The sequence below is a fragment of the Heliconius melpomene genome, chromosome 5, assembly GCF_056956725.1.
Source record: "Heliconius melpomene rosina isolate 202511_hmr_F chromosome 5, ASM5695672v1, whole genome shotgun sequence".
NCBI lineage: Eukaryota > Metazoa > Arthropoda > Insecta > Lepidoptera > Nymphalidae > Heliconius > Heliconius melpomene.
The window spans coordinates 5,791,035-5,803,695 of NC_140393.1; the positions used below are offsets into that span (position 1 = coordinate 5,791,035).

Sequence of the window (12,661 nt, forward strand, 5' to 3'; positions counted from 1 at the left end):
GACAAAAGGACTTACGGTATTTTTTAACATCACGTAAGAAGGAGTTTACAATAGGACTAGTTGTTTACTAAACAACAAGGGAAATTATCTTATCTAGAATCTATATGTGAAATGGAGCAATAATTACACATTGTAGTGTAATGTACATTAAATTCATTAGTCAGCTTTAAGTACGAGCTTAATTTTTTATGACGAAATTACTATATATTTTTTACTCAAAATTATTATATACTGTACCTAATTATATATTTGTAGAGACGGACACTACTGTACCATGAATAAAATACATACCGGTACGATACCGTACCGCATCTACATCTTAATATTTTCTTATCTGCAATAAGAAGTTTATCCGAACATGAATTACTATTATTAGAATGTACTCTGTGCAAACAATTGACATCAATTGTCAATCAAAATATAAAGAAGTATCTTGTTTATGGGCTTCAAAACGTTGATCCTAATTTTGATATTAAAGTTGCTAAAAATAAATCAACAACACACATTTTCTGTTGGTTATAAGATTATTTACTACATCAGATGAATATTTAAAAAATAACATAAGGCAGAATGGCTGACAACCCAAATAGCGAAGGTTTGTCCGAAGCAGACAGATTCAATGGTAAATATTTTTATTTATAAACATATACTATAAAAGATGTATATTGTTATTATTCTAACTGTATTTTAGTTAATTAACTCATAATGTTATTTATTTCATGCTTTAAGTTTATACTGCTTCTTTACAGAGGAGGAATTAGCTCGGGAATTGGAGCATAGCGATTCCAATGAGGATGATTCTCAAGAGATATCTTTAGAAATAGAAGAAAAATTACTTAAAGATGAACCAGAATGTATGATAATTATCTTGTATTTTACAATTTTAAGACTATTTAAAAATGTTTATTTAATTTAATCTTTATTTGTAGATACCACACTTGTTAATTATGGAGAAAGTATACAAACTGATGAGCGGATAGTTACTGAACAATTTACCGAAAGCTTACATAAAGATGATTTTGAAGAAGGTCTTGGTAATGTCTACACAAAAAGCTCTGACTTTCTAAATGTACAACATGATACTTTAACTGATGCATCTGATCACTATGATTCTTATATAAACGACTATACATTTGACAACACTACTCTAATAGATGACAGCCAGTTAGAGACCAGTGTCCATTACGATGTAAGTGAACAAAATATTGACACTGATTTGGTGCCAAATATTAGTGAATTATCACAAAATGAATCTTCAAATAATAATGAATATGAAACAGCAGAAGATATGCTTATGAGTGAACGTGAAAGGGAGAAGAAAACGAAAAAGGAATTGGAGGAAGAAGAAAGAGAGAAAATGCAGTATGTTTTAAGAAACTAATTTTCAAGATAATTTTAATTCATGATTCAAAACTTTAGTTGTTTATATATTATAATGAATTTTGACTCTCTTCACAGAGAACATGATGTGAAAATATGTTTGCCATAGAAGGCACAATTTTCCAATAAACTGCATGTTGTGTAGTGGTACTCAACGCTGCCTTTTGTCTTTCCAGAGCCAATCAATGAAAATTATATTTATATATTCTAACTAATTAAACTTATAACTTATATTTATATATTTACAACCTATGCACCATTTCAACATGGTGGCATACTGGGACATTATGTGACTGACTATAAAATGTGCAATCCTTCTAGTTAATAGATTATTTTCATTGCCCTGCTCTTGCAAGACAAATCATGGCATTCAGTTCTGCCACTCAACACACATTGTTTTGAATTTGTGCAGAAAAAGTAATATGGAGTGTCTTATCATTAGGTTATTTTTGCCTTCCCTACTTTATGCTGTATACAATGGCTATAGGATAGGCTGAAAAGTAATAATAAAATATCATTATGAAAAAAATATATTTTTAAAAATGTATTTTTCAGAGTATTAGTATCAAATTTCACAGAAGAGCAATTGGACAGATATGAAATGTATAGACGAGCAGCATTCCCTAAAGCAGCTGTTAAAAGATTAATGCAAACTATAACTGGTTGTTCAGTTGGCCAGAATGTGGTCATAGCTATGTCTGGTATAGCTAAAGTTTTTGTTGGAGAAGTTGTTGAAGAAGGTAATCTATATATATAAAATCGAAAGGTCACTCACTCATCACGAAATCTCAGAAACTACATGTGCTAGGAATCTCAAAATTTGCAAAGGAGTTATCTATAGGACATAGGTGCTCGCTAAGACGGGAATTTGCAATATTACTCTTCTAAGGGGTTGTTTTTGGGGTCGAAAGTTTGTATGAAACTTCGTTACTACAAATGCAAGTCTCAAATTTTGCATAGACGTCACTAGGACATAGTCATGGAGACAAAAATTAATAATAACATAGTTCACGCGGGTGAAACGGCGAGCGGGCCGCTAGTAAATGTATAAAATTTAAGTTAAAGCATAGAATTTGCTGAGAATAAAATATGTATATGAAATGAAAATAATGAAAATAATAGCCATGTTAATTAATATTTATAAAATTCAAGATCAGTTAATTAACCATATTGGAGTGTATCCCGTATAACAAAATGGGCATGGAGAGTCTAGTTCCAAGGCACACCATTGTCTCAATTCAAGGCATTACATGGTTGGCGGGAGAACTCAATACTGCTCTTTGTCTTGCCAGTAGGGAAATGAAAACATACATACACTGTCTCACTGTGCAATATAAAATTTGTTCTAGAATCATTTTAAAATAGTAATTTTATTTCATTTCTCCAGTCATAGTAAAGAGCAATTATAATGCAAATATAAAGAGGTATAATTATTGTTGTTTATAGTATTCAAAAACAATGTATAGAAAATATGTTGCATTTGTAGAAATAGTAGATTAATTAATATATTTCAATATTAATTGTTTTGAAAAAAATGAGTTTTACATTTGGTTTTCAGCTTTGGAAATATTAGAAAAGTCTGGAGAGCCTGGGCCTTTGCAACCAAAACATCTTCGGGAAGCTTTACGTAGGCTCCGAGTCAGAGGGGCATTACCGGCAAGGAAGGCCTACAGGAGTATGTTTCGTCTTTAGAAAATATATAATGTGTTTTGTTACTTACACAAAGTAATGTAAATAGATGTAATCTAATCATGACTAATATTTATTTACTATAAATAACTACAATTTCTGTAATGAATATGCATAATTAACTTAATACATGTATATGTATTAAGTTAATTATATCTATATATAATTTCTATTAACATAATTTATGTTTAATATATTTTTAATATAAAATTTTCAATTCTCATCCTTTGCCTTATAAAATATACATTTTAAAACAAATCTATAACAACACAACTGCAACAACATCAAACACAACTGTAAATATCTGTTTTACTTTGTTAATAATTAATATTAGCTATAAGAATAATAAAAAACATTTCTAAACAGTTTTCTTTTCTTTTTTCATTTAAAAAATACCTGGTGGCCTGTGGCTGAGTAAAGTCCGGCCGAAACAAGGTTTTCAGGCGAAACCGAAATCAAAACTATTTAACAAGTTTTATAATATTAAAATTAAACAAACAAAACAGTCGATAGCCATCATACCACAGGTTTATAAGCCATGAAATATTTTTAATTAAATATGATATTTGTGCATATATAAAATGATTAAGAAACATTATTTTGTGGGTTTTTTGTATTCTCTAATAGGTTTATGCCCAATTTTGCCAAAGTTAGAAAAGTGTCCTCTGACGATCTGTGACCGCGTACTCTTGCAATTGCGTGTTGAGTGGTTGAACTCAACGCCAGGCTTTTGCCTTGAAATTAAAACAACATATTATATTTTTTAAATCATATAAAAAATTGAACATTGCTAGATTCGAACCCTTGATAAGAACATATGGCTTAGCGGGAAAGTGTTTGGACGGTTACCAATTGGCACGGGTTCGAGTCCAGTTACATTCAAATATTTATAATTTATTATTTTTATATTATGAAAATATTTTTATATTCTAGGCAAATATAACTTCTCACACATTTGAACATTTAATTAGAGAAAACTATCTATATATATATGCAGTGCAAGGTACCATTTAAAAATAATTTTATAAACTACAATGTGACAAATAAAACAATAGAATTATTTAAAATGTTATTTTTATTACATGATGATGTAATAAACATTAAAACAACGTATGAATGCAGTAAGTTAGGATCATACTCTCAAATGTTTGAAAATTAAATCAGTCTTGTTAAAAATGGCTACATTTGTAGAAAATAAATGTTAATAATTAGAAATATTGGAAGTTGAACTAAAATATAAAAAAATATAATTAACAACAGCAAAACATGAATATAAATTAAAAAATTACATTGAAACTCAAGTTAAAATTGGCACTTAACATTTTCATTTAAAAGTTTGGAGGTTTTTAGTGTCACCTGATATATCACAGACATTGAAGAATCTGGCCCCAATTTCAAAAGAAAATTACATTTAGGATCATATAAATAGGATTTTGACAATCTATCTAAGGGTAAAGGCACTAATTTAAAAAAAAATAATAATTATCTAATTCTGGTAACACTATTATATTAATTAAATAATATAACTGTTTGTATATTTCATAGGTTTATCTATGTATATATTATTGTATTCGAGACATCATTGTTTTGAGACATTTTATTTGCCTGTGATAGGTCAAAAATTAGTAAAAAAAATATAAAGGCCATTAAGATCAAATATAATAAATAAGTAATATGTAAACACTCAATGAGATTATGTTTTAAGTAAAACTTTTAAATAAGCACAAACATAAACATCTTGTAACTTTTAAGTACACACACACCACATGAATTACTTTACATCAAAATGTACACAATGATTGTATACCGAAATCATAAAAAAAAAAATTATAATTGTGCTTCACTGTGTACATTTTGATACAAACGTCAATCCAACTGTCAATTGCAACCTGTCACTTGTCACCGTCATTTGCAACTCGCGCACAGACTAGAAATCACAAATTCACAAATACAACTAGACAACAAGTCTTTTAACACCACATTCGATGCAGAATTTGGCAGTTTCCACTGGGAACTTGTTCCCACACTCGTGACAGAAACGGGAGAGCCGCGGTTGAGCTCGATGTATGGAGGTCTCGGAACTACTGGAGCTTAACGTCTCTTTAGCTCTCCAAGGGCTTTGGCGTGACGAGGCGCGGGATAGCGTATGCTTATCTGTTATAAGAAGTGATAAGATTAGAATGTGTTTTTTGTAACAAATACAAACAAATAATAATTTTCGTCAATTTGTTCGCAGTCAGCAGTGCTCGTACCCACACCACCTGTACTCGTGCCTATGAGGCGTATGTTCTCATAAAGCTACGTCTGTTAATGCCTATATTCGACGTAGCTTGATAACGATAATTTCTAAGAACTTTAACGTTAAATAATTATATTTCTAAACATTTTCCTTTGTCTTAGAACATGAACAACTTAAAACCTATAAAAATGTTTGAAATTTACATGAAATTTACCTTTAGCAACTGGTGTAATTGACTCTTTCACTTTTTCCTTTCTCAGAGGTGCATCCAACTCCGCTGACCTTTCCATTGCTAAGAATTCTTCACTTGACACTGATTGAATTTCATCTTTTTGACTTCCACTTGAGTCAGAGCCGACCGGAACTTGTTCGGGAGACGTCCTCATACTCGTCTGTTTTGTGTTACATAATGACAACTTAGATGGCGATATTCTATTTAAACTGAAATAAATATCAAAGTTAGTGTAATTCTTTTTTTTATAAAAGATTTTGTAATTCCAAATACGAAAAGCGTATTAACCCCACCATGGCTGTTATTAGTTACCTGACTAACCTGCTATACGCTGAATCATTTCTCGATTTCCCGTTCGGTGTGACATTCCCGTTAGTAACAGAATCGTGTCTGTTCATCTTGTGATCTTTCCGACGAACATCTTTCTTTTTTACATCACTATGTGTAGTTTTATTATTATTTACAATCTCCTTCCGCATCGGCTGATTATCGATTCTCTCAGATTCGTAAAATTTATCGAAATCCTTCAAAGATTGCATCAGATCCTGTTCGAGTTGATCAGTTTTGTTATGATTCTTAGTGTTGTCCAACTTTGGCGCAGATTTTTTCTGAATGGAATCGAGGAGGGATGTGGAACGTTTAACGGAGGATGGGAATAGCTTATCGCCTACTATATTGTTACTGCTAAAAACAAGAGAAGTTGATTTGTTAACAGGAATCATACCATTGCTACTGTTATTTACTATTTTTGGTGAATTTACTACTTTAGTTTCGGTGCCGTCGTTAGAAAATTCAGATTGAGCAACTATTCGGGTTGTGGAGCTACAAGTGCGTTTTTCGGTATTTTGTTTTAGTACCTGCTCATCGAAAGTAATCATGAATTCTTCAAGATCAAAGTCTTCACAGAGAGAATCGTCGTCTCTCACTGAAGTCTTTGAAGCTATGCTTTGTTCTAAAGAAGACATGATTTTATCGTATTGAGAACTAAAGTCCGAGGATGGACTAGTTTTGTAACTGTTATTATTATTTGTCTCTGACTTACTGTACAGAGAATCTGATAAATTGTTTTTATCATTATTATTATGTTTTATAGTACTGAAAGAGTCAAACTTTGCTGGTAAATTCTCTGTAGTTAATAAAGATTCCATGCTACTTATTATGTCAGGATTATTTAAAATGGTATTAACATTAATTGGTAAATTATCATTTTCATTTATAAGTCTGGGATCAATATAGTTACTGTCAGTCATGGAAGTATTATCATAAGTAAGTATAGCGTCGAGATTCACAAAGTCTTTCTTTTCTTCATTCTTGTTTATCTTATCTAACTTTAAGGGTTGTTTGACAGTAGTAGTACGTTGAAATCCATGATGCATGGATTGTGACATTTTTGGGATTTTATCTTTGAGTTTCGGGGTACTATAACTAGAGTTCGAATAACTCGAAAAAGATCTATTTAAGTTGCTGGCGCGATTAAAGTAAGTTTTTTCCGTGGAGCTAATATTTTCTTTACTTGACTTGGTGAAAGTTGTATTTAATTTCTGAGTAGGTTTTTTATCACTTCTATTTATTCTGAACGAACTACACCTACCACCAAATGAACTGTTATTGTCATTATTAGTGCTACCAAACGATTTCATTCTTTGTAGAGTTGGAGTCTTTTGATATGTTTTATTTAAACTATCCTTCATCATTTTAGTATTATCTGTACGGTAAGACGTGGACATTTTTTCTTTAGAGGGACGTAAGCTAGGAAGAGTTCGACTAAGATCTTTGGAACTTTGGGATTTTTTAGGAATATTGTTGTCTGAGGACATGAGCTCTTTCATTTGTCTAGCTGCCGATGCAAATGGATCATAATTATCGTCCAGTCTGAAAGTTTACAATAAAACAATGAAAAATGGTTTTTAGTCCAATATTAATTACACTTGAACATGTGAAAGCACATATTTGTTTAAAAGAGAAATTATATTAGTACGTTATATTGGGAGATAAACGTAATATAAAACTATTAATTACAAGCTAAAGCGAAATTAGTAAAAATAGGGCGTATTTCAAAGTCCTTAAAATAATATGTCACATCACTGATATAAAATAAAAATGATTTTATTTGTAAACACGCCCTAATTCGTATATAGGAAAAGTTAAGGGTAAATGTACACAAAACCTCTTATTTTCAATATGTGGCAACTTTAACGGCGGCATTCCATCATTCTCCTGACTCTTGTTTATAATGAAAGTTCTATAATCACTATCCAAACGCTTTTGTTCGCCCAACATTTTACATCTCTTGTTCACTTTGTATATATTTGACACATTGCATTTACTTTTAGCAACTTTTCCTGTACATTTATTATTTTCGCATATTGATGGCAGCTTCATCTCAGTGGATTCAATTTCAGTGATATTTTCCACTGTAGGATCTCGATCGTAAAACTTTAATCCATACACCGTTATATGTTCTAGATCACATACATTGCTTTTGGTTTCGGGATTTATATTTGTAATGTTATTATCATCGTCAGCATTTACTTGCATAATTTCTTTTAGGCTATTCTTTAGATCTTCTAAAGTTTCCGAGAAAACAGTTTTAGGTATGTCATCTTGTTTCATACTATCATTTGAAACATTATTCAAGCACTCTAAAGAATTTGTGTTCGGTGTGTGAATATTTTCAATACATTGTTCTAATTCAGCTTTTTGAGATTCTTTCTTTTCATGATCTTCAATCATTTTATCAGTCAAGTAAAGGAATTCTTCTAAATCTGCAGCGTCTTCAGTGAATTTTGTATATGTATCACCGCTGCCATGACGACTTATATCGTTATCTATATTATCCTCGTTTTTTTCTTTTTCACCATCAAAGGAGTCTTCAAAATTTTCTTCGCTCAAATCATGTTCATAGCTTTCTTCTATATTTTCGATTGACAAATTTGATATATCATCTTTAATATTTTCTAATGAATCTTGCTCTAGTTTATCTATTTGTTTTTCAATTACTTCATGTTCCAATTTAGGAACATGATTTTTTAAGTCTTTCTTTAAAAAAAGTACAACATCTTCACCTGGTTGACATATATTCACTTCTGATTGATTACAGTTTTCAAAACTTTCAGTATCGTCTAAATTAATATCTTCTTCAATTTGTTTTAAACCAATATCACAAGAACTGGTCACATTTGGATTTTTATATAACAATTCAACCGTTGGATTTGAGTCAACCATTTTGTTATATTTTAATGTAGCTGAGGATGGTTTAATATTTTTATTTTGTTTTTTAATTAATATTTTAGCGTCCGTCTCGTGTATGACACACGGCACGCAAGGACATAACAATTCAGTATTTATTCCTACAGACTGACATTTTTTTCCTTGTGTCACGTCTGCACATTCTTCGAGACTATCCAAACTTATTTTACTTTCCTTTATAATCTTAGAAGTTTCTTTCTTTACTTTACGTTTTGTATTTACTTTTATTTTGGGATTTGGCTGTGATAATTTAATGTTAGATTCAACGACATTAATTAAGGGTGCTTCTATTGATTTATCATTTATAAGATTATCATTGCTATGACTACTTATAGTGTTTATTGTCAAACGTTCTTTTTCCATTTCTTTGACCTGTTTGACTTTCAATTTCTTTGGTACAGGAATTTGGCTTTTTGAAAAACATTCTGTTTTATTTAAAGTTTTATTAGGTTTCTCCTTTTCTTCTACTTTAGATTTTCTTTCATTATATTTATTGGAAATCTCTTCTAACTTTTTTAAATAATGTTTCTTTTTGGCGTTTAGTCTATTAATTGGTTTTTGAGTGTCTTTTTTGTTAATGTTAGGATCGGTTTTGGTTTGTTGGATAGAGGATGTGGGGGGTTCTTGGATATCTCTATGAAAAAGGAAAGGAAGGATTTTAATAGACACCGGAGGAGAACAAACAAGGAGACAGGAACGATATATCAATCATAAATTATACATAAAAATAATTAAAAAAATATTATTATTGCAACATACTCCTTCCTTTCCCCTTATTTGATATAAAAACTAAATAATTTAATACTTTCTGGCATCTGCTAATTGTAGACAAAATAACATTCCAATACATATTTTTAACTTTACTTGCATTAAAGATTATTAATTAATTCCATTATTATAAACTATACACAAGGCATAAACTATACTATAATTAGAAAACACAGTATTTTACAGTACCTGGAGCTGCTAATGTCTCTTGCAAGTCTCGCTTGTCTTGCTTTAACATTGGCATCGCCGGATGAGTTGTTTTGTGAAGCTCTTGAATTCCTTATGACCGGCATGTGAGGTGAAACGTCTTCGTGACAATCGTTGCTAGACGTCGATTCTGTAAATATTCAATATTAATATTTATATTAAAAATTGTTATTTAATTTAAAATTTTCACGTAATGTTAGCATCCCTTGAAGTTAGTAGAGGCCGTCAGTATAGAGTCTGACTGGTTAACGTGATGGTCGTGAGTTCGATCCCCACTTGGCGAAATGATTATTAAAAGTATTAGACATGATATATTTTCTTTACCTGAGGCTCTCGTCCTGCCGTGTCTGTAGTCTCCAAACTCTCTGGGCGGAGAGATACCTCGAGTCGACTCTACGGATGCCGACCGGCTGTTCGACGATTTCTCACGAGTTTGTGATGATCTAGAAATTGTATTAAGTACTTATTTGTTATTCACTTGAAATTGTTTAGTGTTATAGTATGTGATACTACGATTTAAATAAAAACGTATACTCGTATTAAAATAATTGGTAACATAAATACGAAGAGATTATTCTAAAGAGAAACGAAAAGGCATATGTAAGTAAACAAATTAATCATTGCACAACTAAAAGTAATGATAATGATAAGTCGTCACAGTGCAGTAGAAAAGCGTCTGACTAAAACGCAACGATTGTAGGTTGAATTTCAATTTAGGGAAAAAGAGTTTTTTTTTATTTTCTGATAAACTCGTGGGTGCTCAAAATCTCTGATCCAGACGGACGGTGAAGTACAGAGTGTATTAACACCAGTTCTCTCTGCCAATCAACATGGTTAAAAGAAAACCGTAAATCTGAAAAGGAAAAACACAAACAAGACAACTAACCGTCTCCCGCGCACAGGCGGTGCTTTGTACTGCGTGCGCGCGTTCAGCCGCTGCTTGGCGTCGGCGATGTGCGGCGGCGGCGCGGCGGGCGCGGCGGGCAGGATCTTAGCCTTGTCCGCGCACCACTCCACGTGGCGTTCGAACGCGCGCACGCCGAACGCGCGCTGGCAGTGCGGACACTTTTGTAAGTCCGCTGCAGGCTGTAGGGTTAAATTAATACTTGTATACGATAATTTAGAACGTGCCAAGTTCTTTTAACCCGAACTGGCGAACAGTACCGTGTGTTATTTTATACCATTTACACGTAAAACTTGTATTTCTTAAAATTAAATATTACTATTATCTTTAAGAAATAAGTTAGAAGAAGAGTCCAGAAGAATCTACAAGAAAAAGTATTTGTTACGCAGTAAATAAGTCAGTTTCACACTGTATCCCGCACTCAGCAGGGTAGGCAGAGGGAACCTAATGTTAAGACCACTCTGTTACTCACTGAAATCTAGAGACATTGTGCGTTAAGTGGCGAAACTCAACGCCGCGCTCTGCCTCGACACCGGAGCGAAGAATTTGAATACTTCACTCGAGCAAATACAATATTTATTTATAATAAAAACGGCGATCAAACCCACAACCAGTCGATTTTGTGCCTCTGCGGCACGACTGGCCTTGTTACATAGCATAAGTAGATATTTTTTTATTATAATGTAAAATATTAACATTTGTATATATATACATTCGTATATATAACGTTTATTAAACAAAAGATCTGTTCTCTCCTTATATCATCAGTAAATATACGAACGATTGTGTATATAGCTTCTATAGAAATAACTCGGTATAAAGATGAAAGCAGCCACTGTTCATCGCAGACACTAATGAGAAGCAATTAACATAACAAAATACAGTTCAACAATACGCTTCATGGCTATATTTTAAATGAGAAAAGGTCAGACCTATAGAACTCGTCGGGCGTAGGTTCTTTTAAACAACCTTAAATATTCAAGTACTTTTAAGTACTAGTACAGAATACTTAATTATTAAGAAATTGTATTTAGTATGCTTAAAGAGAAAAGGGAAATCTGGTGTGACATACATAGTATATATTAATATTTAATTAAACTTCGTATTTATGGACACAATCATCTTAAATCTCAAGTATAACTTCTTTTCTACATTTAAACTTATTAAGTTAAGAATTCTACATGAGTGTATTAATGGAATTAATGAAACTAATTAAGTAACATTTAAAATTTACCTTAGTAATTGCACTCCTCACTGAATGAGTCTTAGGTTTGATGGCAGCTTTGGCAGTGTTGGGTGGACTCTTCTCGAGGAATGGGCTGTTTTCTGGAAGACCGAAATTCTTTGGCAAGTATTGTTCTAAATCCGTGCCTGTAAGTGTTTTACATGTTGTGAACATGCTACAGCTTCTACTTGCAATATGTGAACTCAATCAATCAATCTCGAGTCGCTTGTGATTGTTTTAAAACTACTTATTTATAATTGCCAATTAGTTCACGTGCATCTAATCGAAGACACAGAATGAAACAGATATAATATTCATTTATACCATCAGGCCAATAATATTATAAAGATGATTCATGATTCACCAGTTAAATGCATCAGTAGGCGTCAGTTACAGAACTCATCGCAACACAGACGAAATATGCAAATGAATACCTCTTTAGTACTGTGTTAAAATTGTTATTGATATTATGTGTAAATGGAGTTCAATATTTAGAGTTTGAGAAACACTGGTCGTTAGTGGGCCGAGTCTAGTCCCAGCGGATGGCATCAAATTAACTGATGACCTTGTACTTTAATATTCTTAGCACGCCTTTACGTATATTGATCCGGGACGAAAGATTATAAGTAAGTATAGGATTTTCGGTGAACTAAACAATTGCGATACAAGTAATTTTTATTTTAGGATAGACTAGGTGAGGATTTTATAGGTTATTGAAATAAGTTTATTCTTTTTTTTCGTTTTATTCCTAGTGTTAAGTCCGTTGCT

General features: G+C 32.0%; 2 protein-coding genes across 10 annotated transcripts in view; one reads left to right on the top strand and one right to left on the bottom strand.

Moving 5' to 3' along the window:
* Positions 1-398: 398 nt before the first annotated feature.
* On the top strand, positions 399-3,440 carry Taf11 (TATA-box binding protein associated factor 11). Its single transcript, XM_085185728.1, has 5 exons — positions 399-622; positions 750-854; positions 930-1,362; positions 1,936-2,120; positions 2,939-3,440. Exons 1-5 carry the CDS (start codon positions 571-573, stop codon positions 3,070-3,072), a joined length of 909 nt encoding a protein of 302 aa, XP_085041854.1. The 5' UTR covers positions 399-570; the 3' UTR covers positions 3,073-3,440.
* A 686-nt stretch (positions 3,441-4,126) lies between these two features.
* LOC146539055 (uncharacterized) overlaps positions 4,127-12,661 on the bottom strand; it is a 28,114-nt gene continuing 19,579 nt past the window's right edge. For 3 of the 9 annotated variants that reach the window (XM_085185281.1, XM_085185278.1, XM_085185280.1), the window contains exons 3-9: positions 11,903-12,039; positions 10,651-10,850; positions 10,089-10,207; positions 9,747-9,894; positions 5,853-7,412; positions 5,523-5,749; positions 4,127-5,223 (exon numbers count right to left, since the gene is read on the bottom strand). In XM_085185281.1, coding sequence (XP_085041407.1) covers positions 5,024-5,223; positions 5,523-5,749; positions 5,853-7,412; positions 9,747-9,894; positions 10,089-10,207; positions 10,651-10,850; positions 11,903-12,039 — 2,591 coding nt within the window. In that variant the 3' untranslated portion in view covers positions 4,127-5,023. The remainder of the gene's footprint in view (positions 5,224-5,522; positions 5,750-5,852; positions 7,413-9,746; positions 9,895-10,088; positions 10,208-10,650; positions 10,851-11,902; positions 12,040-12,661) is intronic. The other 6 variants (XM_085185287.1, XM_085185285.1, XM_085185286.1 and 3 more) reach the window with 3 other exon arrangements.